The sequence below is a fragment of the Eulemur rufifrons genome, chromosome 6, assembly GCF_041146395.1.
Source record: "Eulemur rufifrons isolate Redbay chromosome 6, OSU_ERuf_1, whole genome shotgun sequence".
Classification (NCBI taxonomy): domain Eukaryota; kingdom Metazoa; phylum Chordata; class Mammalia; order Primates; family Lemuridae; genus Eulemur; species Eulemur rufifrons.
This window is the reverse complement of record NC_090988.1, coordinates 100,566,239-100,582,346: the sequence shown is the minus strand read 5'-3', so window position 1 is coordinate 100,582,346 and position 16,108 is coordinate 100,566,239. Positions and strand designations below refer to the sequence as shown.

At 41.2% G+C, this 16,108-nt stretch overlaps 1 protein-coding gene across 9 annotated transcripts in view; it reads left to right on the top strand.

Annotated features, from left to right (window-relative positions):
- The window catches only part of PPP6R3 (protein phosphatase 6 regulatory subunit 3), a 145,199-nt gene that overhangs the window by 58,286 nt on the left and 70,805 nt on the right, over positions 1-16,108 (top strand). For 8 of the 9 annotated variants that reach the window (XM_069471727.1, XM_069471733.1, XM_069471734.1 and 5 more), the window contains exons 2-5: positions 4,317-4,549; positions 10,034-10,220; positions 13,346-13,483; positions 15,642-15,707. In XM_069471727.1, coding sequence (XP_069327828.1) covers positions 4,323-4,549; positions 10,034-10,220; positions 13,346-13,483; positions 15,642-15,707 — 618 coding nt within the window. In that variant the 5' untranslated portion in view covers positions 4,317-4,322. The remainder of the gene's footprint in view (positions 1-4,316; positions 4,550-10,033; positions 10,221-13,345; positions 13,484-15,641; positions 15,708-16,108) is intronic. The other variant, XM_069471735.1, reaches the window with a different exon arrangement.

Genomic DNA, 16,108 nt, shown 5'->3' with positions numbered 1-16,108 from the left:
AACACAAATGGAAGGGAGAGCCAAGCCAGGGGTGACTGTGCCCTCCCCTTTACCAGTGCCATTTGTTTGCAGTCAGCTTGCTGTTTGGCTAAAAGATAAAATACGTAATTTTTGCCTAAGGAGTGTAATGTGCTTGTATTTTGGTTTCGAGTTTGTAGTATACCTAATACAAGGAAAATTCACCATGGAAATGTATACTTCAAAGTGTTCTTATTTGAAAAATGCTATTCTAACTCAGAATAGTGGAGAGCAAATGGAATTAGTCATTTTACAACAGTTAGTTACCAAAGACTTCCTTTTCTCGTGTTTCAAATAAGTATAGGAAAATACAAAATCATGGGCTGGGGGATTAGAGGACCTGGTTCATCAGGTAGGCCACACTGCCTGAAGGCACAGGCCATGTGTACAGCTTGGGCAGGCACTCAGATCAGCAGGCAGCTTTCTTCTTTGTGGTGATCTGGGGATCAACGTACCTTCCATTTTTTTGGTCCTACCATCCATCCCTTAGTGCCTTTTGGTCATCAGCATCCAGCCAGATGTAGGGGACAGAGCATGGAGGTTTTGTGGTTCATGGCACATTGGAGAAAACTCATGTGGCTATACCTACCTGGTGAGTGCCCCAGGAAGGGGGTAATGGGAATAGCCAGCTGTCTGCACTGCGCCAGGGCGGGTGCAAGGGCCGAGACAGCAGAAAGCAAAGTGAGTGTTAGTGGAACCTTTATTTCCTCTGAAGCAAGGGACACCACACTTTTCTATAAAGGACCAGATAGTAAATATTTTAGCCTTTGTGGGACACAGATGGTCTCTGTCGCATCTCCCCCTCTCCCCCAAAAACAACCCTTTAAAAATGTCAAAACCATGCTCAGCTGGTAAACTGTGGGCTGAATTGGGTCTGTATGCTCCTGTTCTTACTTTATCATGACTAATTATCAGTCTTTTTAATAAATCCAATATTTAATGAGCTTCCTTTGTAAGGTTAAGATTTTGGAAGTTGGTTTTTACTTGAAGTGGAAAAATTTTTTTATATCTTGATTCATAATTCAGAAGTTTGACTTTATCTAGTTTGTAAGCATTTATAGTTTCTCGATTGATGAATGTATATCCTGTTTATCATAAGCTAAGGATAAAGTGCTTGATATCAGACTTGCTTTTTTGTGATTTGTTTCTTAGTATTTTTCATTATACTTTGCCTTTATATATGGAATTGCAAAAAATAGAGACTTGCTACTTTAAATGAAATTTGATTTTTAAAAAAGGCTTCAGACTAAATTTTTAACTATGTCCAGTTTTCTGACCGTAAGTGGAGAAAATATTAGATTATCAGAAATTTGACTTATATACTAAGTATGCACTTACAGATCTGGTAGTGTTGGAGGGGCATCATGGGAAGGTGTTTGAATATGCATGGTGGCTTTTCAGTCCATTACTTTGCTGAAGTATTTAAAATAGGTAAATGAACTATTTTGTTGACCTATAAATATAGAAAGGTCAAAATTTTTGTGATTGACTTTAAAGACAAGGTGGACTGATGTGAATGGTTAGTTTTTGGGTGGTTCTTTAAGGTGATTTTACTACTTCAGCTAAACTAGAGCCATCAAGCTTTTTTATATCCTTAAAGGAACAGTGCAAGTTAATATGTGCTTGGATACTAAACAGGCCTGTGACTTGTGTGCTCCTGTAACAGGGGAACTATGCTGAATGTTGCTATTTTAGTCGTCATAAGCTTCAATACTAAGTTTGGGGAAGAGTGTTCAAATACACTTCTTAAAAAAGAATGAGTGATTTAAAAAAAAACTTGCAGATAAATGATCCATGTTCCTCCAAGGTGAGCATTGCATGTGGCACTGACATTGTTACTTTGTGCCCCGTGCCCTTCAACAAGGGACAACTTCTCTCCTTCGTAGGAATGGAAAGCAGCTTTTTTCCCTTTCCTTGATTGGAGTTATCTTTTGACATCCTTTTATCTTTTTCTCTGCTTGTCAATTTTATTAGTATAAAGTGGCATGATATAGTTATTTTGTTTGCCATTAACCACAAATCTGTAAACAACAACAACAAAAAAAACCCCAAAAAACTTTTATGTCTAAGGTTTGTCTCCCCTGACATTTTCCTGAAACTTCTTTCCCTGTCACTTGAATGTCACCTTTGCCCTTACTTCCTTAATCATTGTATTAATATTAGAAGTTGGTTTCTCTTATTTCCTTCACTAGCAAATGCATTTTGCCCCCCCAGTTAGCCTCTACAGGATGCCCCTGCCCACTTCTCATCTTGAGCAGAGGTCACATGCTCCCTAAGGGGGTGGTGGTTGCTGTCAGTGCTGGGAGTTGTGCTTCTTTAGCATAGTCAGTCTGTGATGTCATCTATACATAATTATCAGTCTAATCATTAAGAGGAAAGTGACGGCTGTGCCTCATACTGGGGCCATTGCTTTGTGACTTTGTGTCATTCCACGGAGCTTTATGTTGAACGGCAATCCTCCACATCACTTCTCCTGTACGGTGTGAGTCTTCACAAGGTGAATCATCACTGTGGCTGTTCATTCCCAGGTCCTGCTGTTACTAATTGATGTGAAAATATTGCCATGTTTCCTTTAAAGCATTTAGAGATTTTTAAAAACAGATACAATTTTTATAATACCCTTCTTATTTCTTAATTTTGTTATCTAAAATGTATTCCCTAAGGGGCTTTTTTAACCCTGCCTATATTTTAAATACTATGTTCATGTACTTAATAACCAAGTTCAGTGGTCACAACCTATCATATGAAGTGAATTTGCCTTTAGAGATCCTTGAGTAACTTGCCATGGTGCACAATTTGTTTTTCTTCTTTTATTCCCGCAATGATCAGTGAGACTAGCAGTGTTAAATAAATTTTGCCTTATGTGATCTCATCTTTAAAAAATTATATTGAGGCACATGTTCATGATGGCATCAAATCAGGGTGTTTTCTTGCCTGATCTAATACGGGTGAGTTTAACAAAATACATGCTTCTGGCCGGGCGCGGTGGCTCACGCCTGTAATCCTAGCACTCTGGGAGGCCGAGACGGGTGGATCGCTGGAGGTCAGGAGTTCGAGACCAGCCTGAGCAAGAGCGAGACCCCGTCTCTACTAAAAATAGAAAGAAATTATATGGACAACTAAAATATATATATACAAAAAATTAGCCGGGCATGGTGGCGCATGCCTGTAGTCCCAGCTACTCGGGAGGCTGAGGCAGTAGGATCGCTTAAGCCCAGGAGTTTGAGGTTGCTGTGAGCTAGGCTGACGCCACGGCACTCACTCTAGCCCGGGCAACAGAGTGAGACTCTGTCTCAAAAAAAAAAAAAAACAAAAACAAAAAAAACAAAAAAAAAAAAACAAAATACATGCTTCTAAAAATGTACAAAATTCATAAGTTACAACTGTTTGCAGCTGTCTTCTTTTTACCTAGGCTCTTTTAAATAACATGTATGTTAATGTGCTTTTTTGATGATAATAACAGGACATTTTACTAGGTGGGGAGTGAAGCCTTTAGATTATATAGTGAACCCTCTGTTTTGTGTTTCCATTTGTAACAAATAAGTAACTCGTTAACTCTAACTGGAGGAAACAAACTTTGTGTTTGAATTATTGAGGAAGGATGGGCATGAAGTTGAGGACAAAGTAAATATATATATACATATATATATATATATATGGCATTGTGGAGTGATTGTTTTAAGTTAGATTGTCCAGTTTTTCCTAGTAAACTGAGAAGAATTGGTTTCTAATGCCTCAAGAATTCCAGTTTCTTAGTTTCTTTATTAAGAATGGGACAGATTTTACTAATTTATTGCTTCAAACTTTTGACTGTGAAAGTGCTGTCAGTGGCTCAAAGTGCTGCTTAGTAGTTAGTGATTATTTAATTCTTTAGTATTCTGAAGAGTTCTAGATGCTTAAGCCTTATTACTTGTCATTTGTTGCTGAAGATACTTGTTCTGTGTAAGAATATATTCTTCCTCCTTAAGAAAAGGGTAACTTTCCCCTCTGCCAGCATTAAATTTTTAACTCAATATAGATGAATTACTTTTGTGGTTAAAATCATCTCGAGTTTTAGCTTTGAGCATTTTCAAGTCAAAAAAAATATTTTTATCAATACAAATATTTTCTTTTCTGAGAAGGAAAAAATCTTGCCAATGTTATTCATTAAAAACTATTTTGTAGGTTTAATATGAAACTTATTTAACTTGTGTAAGCCAGGTTGGCAATTTATACTGTAAAACTGAACTGAAATTTGAATTATGAAAATTAATATGTGAAGTTGAAATTTTATGAAATACTCTCTGCATTTTGTTTAGACCAGCATGTTTTGGAAATTTGATCTTCACTCATCATCCCACATAGACACACTTCTAGAAAGAGAAGATGTAACACTGAAGGAGTTAATGGATGAGGAAGATGTTTTACAGGAATGTAAAGCTCAGAACCGCAAACTTATAGAATTTCTGTTAAAAGCAGAATGTCTCGAAGATTTAGTCTCATTCATTATAGAAGAACCACCTCAAGACATGGATGAGAAGATCAGATACAAGTAAGAAAATTCAATCTTCTCTTTAGGGTGGGACTAAAGTGAATTGGGGGTAGAATGTTACAGTTCTGATTGTCCAAGAATTCTCTAGTGCTGCTGTCCCCATTTACAGAAGGTTGCGATGGTCAGTGGAGCACGTAATCCATTCTAGAACTAAGTCCGGTGAACCACGGGCATTTTAAAGTGAGTGTTCTGAATTCCATTCAGGAGGTTTTGTGGAAGGGCAATGTGCTTTATAAACAGGGATGACAAGTTTCTTAAAGTAATAAGATGATTCAAGTAAGTATTTTCTCTACTTAACAAATAGGAAGATAGAGATTATATGTACACCGAAGATCCCATAGCTGATGTAAGTCAGAGTTTGGGTTATGAAGAGCATTGGTAATACAGTAAAGTCTGACATTTTGTTAACTGAACATGGGGTATTAGTGAATGTTAGCGTAGCTAAATGTAGGCAGGTAACACCATGGGTAACTACCGTGGATTTATCTACCCATCACCAGTTTAATCTTTGCACAAACAGAATGACAACATAGAGAGGACCCTTTATTACCATCACTATAACACTTTTTGTACAACCCTTGGAAACTCTTTGTGAGTACCCCATAGGTGTGTAAAGCATTGGAGTTTTAGTTAATTGTTGTTCATATCCAAATCTATTGAAATATTCCTCCCTCCCCAATAGAGCAACTTTAGGCACAAAAATTAATTGATGATACAATTAAACAACTTAATGGAAGAATTATGCCTTTTAGTATCGTTTCCTTTGCCCTCTCTCTGCCAGTCTGACCCTCTTCTCAAACATCTCATTTCTTCTTGGGGAGAAACATGCTATCAGGGAAATAATACTTGTTAATGCTTTCAAGCTGCTGGTAGCTTGGATCTTTAAGAATGCTGTATTCTCTGCTAGACATTAAGATTGACGCTTAGCATTCAATGAAAGCCTTCACTCAGAGATCAGTGCCTTTAAAAAGGAGAAGGAAAGAAATCTGGTAGCAGAAATACTAGTGTGCTCCCAATCCCCAAAGATAGACATTTTACTACTTTGGAATTCCTTCCACAGTGAACTAGCACTGTGAACCGGGTGGGTGCTGCTTAACTTGGGGCTGGTCCTTGTTGGAGGGGGTGTGGTGTGGGTCAGAGAGCTCAGGCATAGCCCTCCCATCCTTCCAAGCTCTGAGAACTTGGGCAGGTGGTTTACCCTTCTTGGATCTGTTTCTTCTTATACTGAATGAAGCTGGGATACATATATATATCTTTATTTTTATATAAAAATATAAAAAATATATTTTTAAAGAAATGAGGTCTTACTCTGTTACCCAGGGTGGAATACAATGGCATTAACATAGCTCTCTGCAGCCTTGAACTTGTGGCCTTAAGCAATCCTCCTGCCTCGGCCTCCCAGGTAGCTGGGACTATAGGTGCAAGCCAAAGCTAATAATTTTTTAACTGAGGGAGGGTAAATATGCCTTATATGAAGTGCATACTTTACCAAAAAAGAAGTGGTGGTTCCTCCTCCCCTTTATAACACAGCTTGGCAGTTGTATCACATTGCTTTGCCAGCATTTTGCCTTGAAGGTTGCAAGAGCAGATCTGCCTCCCCTGGGCTCATAGCCTTCTGTATGGCACCATTTTGAAGGAGCACAACTTGAGTTGGATGGAACAATACTGTGCTGTGCATCCAACCTAAGCAGACCCACTAGCTGTATGTAATGTACCTTCGATAACATAAACATCTAGATTAGCACAGAGGGGTTTCAGGTGGGATCTGAAAGTATTTCAGGATTATGGTTGACTATAGTCATTTAAGGAAGTTTAGGATTTCATGGTTGGGGGATGATGGAATGATTGCTGTATTGGGGTAAACTAGACTGAAAAAAGCACACTCACAGTTTGTCACTTAAGTCCTCTGGAGAAAAACAAAGCAAGATAAGACAGGACTGCTGAAAGTGGTAGAGTGGGAGGAGGAAGCTCAGGGAAGGCTCCATTAGGAAGGTGTCATTTTGTCGGAGCCATTCAGGAGATGAGGGCAATTGCCATGTGGGCATGTGGCAAGGAACGTCCAGGCAGAGGGAACAGCAAGTACAGAAGCCCTAAAAGCGCACATGTGCTTGGTGTACCCCAAGAACAGCTGGGCAGCCAGGGAAGGGACAGCATTGTGAATGGGGGAGAATTGGAGCGGGAAGGGTGTCAGGAGCTCTGGAAACAGACCACACAAGGCCTGGTAGGCTCAGTCGGGACGTTGGCTTTACTTAAGATGGGAAGCCATCGGAGGGTTTTGGACTGTGTGTGCGGTGGCCTGACTTTCTTCTCCAGTATTGCTCTGCCTGCTCTGTGGGTGTGGACCGTAGGAGGATAGGAGCGGAAGTGGGGAGGTCAGTTAGGAGACTGCAGTGCTCAGCAGAGAAAGACAAGATCTTAGTGGACCTGACTAGTGAGAAGTGGTCAGATTCTGGAGGTACTAGATGAAGTTAGACCTGAAAGGGTTTTCTCACAGGTGTGGAGTGGGAGAGAAAAAGTCAAGATGACAATAAGGGTTTTGGCTTGAGCAGTTGAGAGGATGGAGTGGCTTTATGGCACTGATGATAGATTTCAGAGGCAAAGGTTAGGATTTGGTTTTGGGCTTACCATGTTTGAGATGCCTGTTAGGCATCAAGTGGTGATGAGGAGTAGCAGCAGGTGGGTAGGGGACATAAAAAGCTACGAGGCTGAGCTCTGAGGTAGGTGGAAGAAAGCTTCAGAGATCGGAAATGGAGAGCATTGGCTGGCCCACGGTTCCACAGAGAGACTGAGGAGCAGCTAGACACAAGAGGAGAACCTGGAGGTTCTGCTGCCCTGAAAGCCAAGGGAAGGCAGGCTTCTGGAATGAGAGGGGGACAGTGGGTTAAGGGCTGCTGCTCACAAGAAACCACTGAATTTGCAGTGTGGAGACCCTGGGCCCCATCAGTGCGGGTTCTTTGGAGTGACTGAGGTGCAAGCCTGCTGGGAATGCCTTTGAAGAGAGGGTTGGAGACAAGCAGAGACAATTCTTTCATGTAATTCCCTGTAACAGGAGCAGAGGGAGGAAGTGGTAGCTACAGGCAGATGTGGAGTCAGGAGAGGTGTGAGGTTTTGTTTTTGTCCTCAGTGGAAGAAATGATGGTCTGTTGATACGCTGGTGAGAATGATGTGGTCCAAGGGAGGTGATGCCAGTGTGAGGGAGCAGGCCATCTAGGGGTGTGCCATGCAGCCGCGGGCAGGAGGGAATGCTTTCAAGAGGACACGCGGAGAGTGGTCTCAGGAGCAAGGACGACTCCCATGGGATTGGGGAGGAAGGGCCCAGTGGCTGGTGGTGCAGGAGGGCTGAGTTCTCTTCTGGTTGCCTCTGTGTTCTCAGTGCAAAGGAAGGGAAGTCGGAACACAGGATGGGGGAGGAGGGGTCTTGGCGGGGGTTGGAGTGAAGGAGATCTTTGGATGCTTCAGAAGTTTATTGAATATTAAGGAGGGAAGGAAAGAGAATAGCCCCAGACTGTCTAGAACCAGAACTCTGAGCTTTTTGTATAATGCCTAGGCCTCATTATTCATGCTTCTTGAGTTAAATCATAGCTCTAAGTCACTTACAGAAAGTGAAAAATTTAAAAGTTGCCTGTGCCCCGCTCTGGACTGTCTGCGTCAAAATTTGGAGAATACACTCACGCATTTGATTCATAGCCAGAGTTGAGTTTGCTGCCTTTTACTAATTATTTGTCAGCAGTTTTCAAATTGGAACAGTTGAAGGATTGTGTCCTCCCAGCCCCCAACAGCAGCTATGGAAATAAAATACAGCTGTCATTTATTAAACACTTACCTACTTTATGCTAGGGCCTCTTCCCAGCCTTTTGTATTATCCTCCTCCACAAGCTAAGGACTCTTGTCTTGATATTACCAACTTGGAAACTGAGGCCCAGAGAGGTTAAGTAATTTGCCCAAGGTTATATAGCTTGTAAGTGGTGGAGGCAGGATTTGAACTTGGGTAGTGTAACTCCAGTAGCTGCGCCTGTAACCACTGCATCATCCTGCCCCTGGGATAATGGTTACTGTATAGGGGTTTATATTATGGCATCTTTGAGCCTGTGCGTGACATAAAGTGAGGGAGACTTTGAGCTGTACACCTAAGACTGCTATTTGACCCACTTGCCCATATACCTGCCAGGTCTATTTTCTTTCTTTTCCATCATCTTCCTATAAAGGTTCATTTTGGGACATTCTCGTACTGTTCAGGCTTCTGACCTCACACTAGACCCTCTCAAGGGCTGAGGCTTTCTGGTATGTTGCCATGTCTCTTTGAGCCAGGGATATTGAAACAGCCAGTTTGCTTGCCTTGGATGCTTCCAGGTGTGTCTTACACGTTCTAGCCCGCAGTCTTCATCTTTTGCCATGCAGCTGCTTTTGGTTGTTTTGTCACCTCCCTGTCCTGGTCAACATTTGAACCTGCCACTCCTCATGACTAGTTGGAGCTCTGGGTCCTGGCTGCCCAACAGGGAGGAATATAAGAGCAGAGAAGTGAACTGTGGACCATGTAAGAGTGTCCTCTGGGTGGGCTTGGTGTCTCCATTGTTACTATTGAAAACAGACAAGAAGGAGATCGTGGTAAAGGGAAGTGAGTGGAGAAAATGGATCTAATACCTGTTTTTCAGAGAGCGAGTAGTCTGATTGTCAGAGGCAAGCGTGCTTTAAGGGAGTGCAGGTATTTCTAAAGCTGTGGATACATCCAGAGCAGATGTCATGTTGCTTTCTGTGGGCCTGTATCCTACAGGAGGGAGACCATGGTGCAGACTGACCATGACTTCGTGTCTCTACTGATCTCCGGAAGACACTGGTCAGCTGATGTGGAAAGCACATTTTTTTGTATATAGCTTCCCACCTGGGTAACCCAGGCTGATGTCCTGTTCTCCCCTTCAATATATTAGAATTTTATGCTTAAGATGTAATATAGACTGAACACTTGATAAATCCCACAAACAACTTTATAGTACCGTTTACAACCCATCTAAAAATAAAGCCCAGTCCAGGAACCTACAGTGTGCCTTAAGTAATTACAAGTTGCTATGTGCATTTCCTGGAAACCAGTGTTCCGTACAGTTGTCTTGCAAGCTGTGCTGCTTTCCATGTCAGAGTAGACTGCTGATGGCTGTGGCCTGATGGCTTGTTCCTCCAGCGGCTTCCCTCACTGCGGAGGCCACACCCACAGCATGGCCTCATTTGGCTCCCGACACATAGGTATGCTGTAGTTTCTTTGGGGAAAATGTATTCTTAAAGCTTGGTTTAAAAACAATTGTTTAGACGAAGTAGAAAATTCATTTTAATCTATCGGTTGGATAGAATGGATTGAAATGATTTTCTAGTTCCCAGTAGATGATTTTGTTGTTTTCACAAAATTTTAGGAAGCCTTTCTGATTTCTGTTTTAGTTTACTTTATTTAACTAAACTGTTAATACAGATGATGATGTAAGTATCCTGTTCTTCTAGGTATCCAAATATATCTTGTGAGTTGCTCACTTCCGATGTCTCCCAGATGAATGATAGACTGGGAGAAGATGAATCCTTGCTAATGAAATTATATAGCTTCCTCCTAAACGATTCCCCCTTGAACCCACTACTTGCCAGTTTCTTCAGCAAGGTGCTAAGTATTCTTATCAGCAGAAAACCAGAACAGGTAAATATTGTTTTCCTAAAGGTAAGTATTAGGGCCGATCATCCCCTTGAGATGATCCCCCAGTAGTGTTGTTGCTTTAGTGTTTGCCTTAAGTTCAGGTTCTACAAGAAACTATATTTTACACCATAAACATCTAAGTGTTGACTGACTTACACTGATACAGTAATGAATATTTCTAACATGGCATATTCTTTTCTAAGTTCCTCTAATCTCACGTAATTTGTTGGCATATTTATTGATTTCCTCTTTTGACAAGTAGTTAGAAGCATGAGAATACTGGGTATTCATTTGTGCAGATAGGACTGTGGCATGTAACTAAGCAGTTGAACGTGACAGAGTCTTAGTGACTCTTTGACCACCAAACAATTGCTTTGTTTTGTCCCCCCCCCATGATAATTACAAATGAAGCTTAAACCAAAAGCCTTTCCCACAAATGTAATTGATGATTGGTTTGTACAAATGGTGATTCTATTTTGATTCTATTCAAAACTTAAATGTCTAGCTTGAGACATCTGGGTGCATAGACCATTGTGTACATTCGTAGCTCTGCTGTTCCGATCTAGTAGTGCTTGACAAAAATTCATACCTTACTGTTACAGCATCCTCCTCCTTTTTTTCCTTCCTTTTATTCTTAATACAGATGTACTTGGGAACTTAATTCTCTACTGGACCAGTATCACCTGAGAATTTGTTAGAAATGCAAGTTCTTGAGTCCCACCCCAGACCTACTGAATCAGAATCTCTGAGGGTGGGGCCCAGTAACCTGTGTTTTTAGCAAGCTTTCCAACTGATGCATGCTAAAATTTGAGAACCATTGCTCTTTGGGATATTGGTGTGAAAAAGGATCTACTTATAAGAAGATTATAGTCCTTTTATGGAATTGGGCACCCAGAGATCAACTAGAGCCTCAGATGTTCAAATACAAGCTTATAACAGACTTTCGAGAATTGCAGCAAGCAAGGGTGTGATGATGTGAGGTGAAAGTGGTCAAACCAGTCAGGCCTGGCATCCTTCATGGTGGAAAACAGGCTCTGGGTGACCCATTCTTGCTATCAGCACTCATGAAAGGACTGGAGCTATTTTGAGCCCAGTATGTTCTGTTCTGTGCCAAAGCAGAGTGGATACATGTTTTATTTTAGAAAGAAATGTCATTCTTTCATGCTCTTAATTGAGTAGGATAACTTTCTTAAGTGTATTAGAAATAAGATTCTTTTCTCTTAGGTAATATTCCCAAAATCATGATTATTCTAACGCAGATTGTCTCTTTTTTCTGCTTTCTGCTTAGAAATAAAAGTGCTGCTAGCTATTTTAGGAGAGTGCAAGCCATGGCATCACCCTAATGTACCAGTCAGTTCTCAGGGATGGTTGTAGTCATTATCTAGATATTACGCTTCATTGTGCCCTGTCTCCTCACTTCTGTGCTGTTGGAACCCAAATTTGTGAGCTGTGATTTTCTGTGTACATATGATAGAATGAGAATATGCTTAAAACTTTCTGGGGCTCTGAGTACTTGTATTGGACCTCAAAGTCAGATGTATATCTGTGTAGAGATGATGGCACATGCCAGTTAAACACTGAGACAAGAGCCCCATTTGCCTGGTGCTTGTTATTTTAATATTTCTCCATTCAGGACTGAGTGACAGCGAGAGGATTCAACAGCCCTTGCTCTTTTAGCTACAGGTAAAGGTCAAACCTCGCCTCTCTCTGCTTTGAGAATTGTGCATGTAAATAAAGGTTTTTTGTTACATGATACTATTAGGATTTGTGCAGCCACAGGTGATAACAAAAATTCAGACAAGTCCAGCTGTAGGGCATCTTCTGTGTTTAGCACCTCAGCGCCGTCATCCATGGAATAGGTCCTTGCTGTCCTTGCTGCACTGTGCACAGCACAAGCTGGGGGTTGTGCCTTTGAGCTGCAGGTCCAGTGTTTCCGCCACTGAATTGTGGAATGTTTTGGTCACAAGTGACTTCCTCCTCTCTCCTTTACTATCCTTTAAAAATCTACTATGGAGACTCAATTGTGATTGGATTATGTGTCATTTCTTGAGGGCTTATATTGTAATGTTTAACCTCATTGTCTAGAGAAGTGATGTGTGATGGTTAATCTTGTATTTATACCTAATTGTAAGAAGCATATTTGAGTTGTTATCTCTGGCTGTCGGACTTAATTCATGTAGAATAGTTGAAGTATTGTGGCTTTTGTGCCATACAAATCCACGTTTAAACTCTAGGGCAGCCACTTTTTAGCTCTGGAAGATACTTAGCCTATCTGAGCCTTGGTTTCCTCATCTATAACCTTGAGTTATTCAATCCCCACCTCCTGGGGTTTTGGAGAAACTTCAGTGAGATCCTCCTACAGCAGCTGCCACACTGGCCACTCCTGGGACTCATGGAGGGTCTTGGACTAGATAACACATGAACACAGAAAGTGGAAGGTACACAAGGCTGCACAGGACAGAGTAGTCCCCCTCTTCTTCCAGTACAGAAGAGACCCAGTGACAGAGTCCTGATTTCTGTTACTATTTTCATATTCCCTCAGTGTAGCTATCAGCCTCCTCTTCTACCAGCCATCCTTCTGGTGTTAATCTAATCAGGTGAATTGCTGAAATCGAATTCAAAGGTGGTGTTTGTATAGCCAGGTGAGTTAGTTACTTTGACTGAAGTAGAATTCTTTGTTTTGAATGTTATTTTCACCCTTACTTGCTAGAGTATAATTAGGATTTTTGAATATTGTGCATTTTAGTGCAAAATCTAACGGACTTTATGTCCATAAACTGTAAAATGGTATATTCTCTTGCTCTTTATAGGCGTTTTAAAATTTTGATCCCCATTCTTAGAGAATTAATAATGAAAGTAAATAGAAATAAAAGATTCTATTATGTTATATTTGTATGAGGGGATAGGTGCTAATTTGGGAGTTTTTTTTCCTAAGGGGATTTTGAATATTGTAACTGTGAGCCAGGTTCTCCAATTTGACATCTCATTGCTAATTCAGCCTTTGCCATTCTTCACCCTAAAGTAGTGGTGGGATTTTGGATGGGAGGAGTGGGTCAGGATTTAAAACATTATAAAGTTTATAATTCCCAAGTTACATGTCTCTCAGTTTTTGATTTGTTCTCCTCTAGATTGTGGATTTCTTAAAGAAGAAACGTGATTTTGTAGACCTTATTATAAAGCATATAGGAACTTCAGCTATCATGGATTTGTTGCTCAGGCTCCTGACATGTATTGAGCCTCCACAGCCCAGGCAAGATGTACTGAATGTGAGTAGAATTCTGACCTGTTGCTGACTGGGGTTGGGGTGCTGGCCTGCGAGCCCACCAGACTTCTCTGTGCTGGGAAGGGTTCCACAGGGTTAGGGCTGGTAGCAGAGGGTTGTCTGGGCGGCAGGGAGGCGGGTGGAGAAGAAAGATTGTTTCAAGATAGGAAGAGCTTCAGATTTTACAGGAGTAGGATTTCAGATGGGCACATCCCTAGGTGTGTGGGATGTTTCGTTGTGAGAGGTTTTTCCCTCTTTGCTGGTTTGTTTTTTGTGGGTATGGTGAGGCAGAATGTATTGAGGATTTGTCTTAAAATTGGGTCTGGTAATAAGAGTAGAAACGAGAGGGCTAGGGGCTCTAAATCTCACCTGAGTATGCTGTGACACTTCTTTTCTCAGAGGATGGTCACACTCTGCAGGGCTATCTTTGAAAGCCAGGATGGAGATGTATCTGTATTTCCAGGGATTCAGGCTTCAGAAGTAAATCTCTTATGTGGGCATCTGGGAGAATGGGATAAGGAGGAGAATGGAGTTTACTTTGAAAAGGAAATATTTTAAAATTTAGGTAAATGGTGATTTTTAGGATGTGTCTCTCTTGAATAGATAGCTATCTCAGATGGAATTTGGGTGGGAAGAGAGGAAGGTGTAAGTAAACTGAAAATAAGGTTTCTCCTGGACTCTTGTCTGTGCTGTGTCTTCTTGTCTTCTGTCCCTTCTTCTCTCCCTTTCTTTCCCTTCTCTGCCTTCCAGAACCATTCCTCAATCCATTCCATCTTTAATACTCACTTCTGGAACCTTAGAACTGACTCATTTCTTTGGAAATGAGTTTTGTTGAAAATGCTAATTTTAATTAAAGACCTAAAGGACCATAAGAAGAAACAGGAGAGCCTGTGAGAAGGAAGGTCTGTCAGGTGGTGCCAAGGGCAGGGCATGTTCCACTGAGGTGGACAGGTGTGCTGGGAGTGCATTTGTGTGATGGGGTCAGGGCTAGTGGATTTGTCAAGATGACCCAGGCACCACAGGCATTGCGACTAAACCTGCTGTGCGTGCACCTAGAAGCTGTACTGGAACTTGCCTGTGGTTAGGGGCCTTAAAGTGGGATGCCCAGTTCCTTCTAGGTGTGCCTTGGTGGATGTGAGTCTTCTCAAAAGAGATTGAGGATTCTGGGTAAGACTGCCGAGGACCAGGGGGAGGAGGATCACCTTTATATTTAGATTATGATTCGGGGAAATTTATTCAGGATGGTTTGCTGGAATGGGTTTATTCATTTGGTCACTTCTGTGTTGACTTTTAGGGCATGCATGTTTCCAAAGGAATAGATGTGTTTCTGGAGAGAGATAGTGATAGGTGGATAATAAAGGCATAGGTTGAGGGAAGGTTAGTTAGACACTCCAAAATGTCTTACTTTTGAGGGGCCACAATGGGGGAATTAGTCCAGGAATGGGCTTGGAATGCAGGCGTGTGTAAATAGACAGTAGGGGTCAAGGACAGATTAGTTCACTGCCCAGGAACTAATAAGCCAGCTGATTTTTTGTTCTCATTTTAATCCCCTTTATATTTTCATTTACTGCAGCGTTTCATACATAGGTTAAAAAGAGATTGCCATAGTCGTGATAATAGCTCTTTGCCAACATATGACAGGGCAGATAAAACACCCACCCCCATGTTTCCTGCAGTGAGTTTGGTTTTGTAATCTAAATTCCCTTTTTGTTCATCCTGTGTTTTTTCTTAACCCAGAGGCTTGCTACTAAATACTGCTCTTCTCAGTCTTTCTGAAGCTCAGAACAAACATGCTTTTATAGAAACGATATAAATTCCATCCTTCTTAATCCCTATACTTCCCTTCTTACTAACCAGAGTACAAACCCTTTTAGTGCTGAGTGTCTGGGAGTGTTACCCCATAGCAGAGGAGCTATGTATAGAATTTTAGTTTGTGGGTATTGTAATTTGGGGAGTTTTTGGTACTGATGGCCACTGTTAAAATAATATATTCACTGGCATTTTCCTTGGGGGACTTTTAATTTTCTGTAGTGTTCAAAGTCCAGAGAAACCTGTAACATTCTACTTAAAATGTGATGGATATTTCCAAGTATGTTAATCTTCATTGGGGCTAGAACAAGAGCCACTCATTGCTATGATTACTTCTACAATGTGTTTTACAGTGGTTAAATGAGGAGAAAATTATCCAGAGGCTTGTGGAAATAGTTCATCCATCGCAAGAAGAAGATGTAAGTTCTCTTGTGTGATTGTAAACTTGATTGGAAAAAAAACTTTATTTGGGCAGAGAGCATACTTGTATTAGATGTGAAGATGATCAGAGAAGACAGAACAGCAATAATTTGTTATTCTTGAAGTTGTCAGTTTTCTAAACAATATTGCATTCTGCTGATACCCAGAAAATTTCCATAAATGTGCAGAAACAGGCCCTGTTCTAGCACCACCTCCTTTCCAGAGCTGGGATTTTATGCTGAATCTGCCTGCCTTTGTTACAAACCTTTGTCCATGCTTCTTTTTTCTTTTATACCCATCTTTAGCCCCATTGGTGTGGCCACATCTGCACTCACATTATCTCGTCTGGCTAAAGCTTTGCAGGCAACAGGTTGGGATATTGTTCACCAGTGAACCCCTC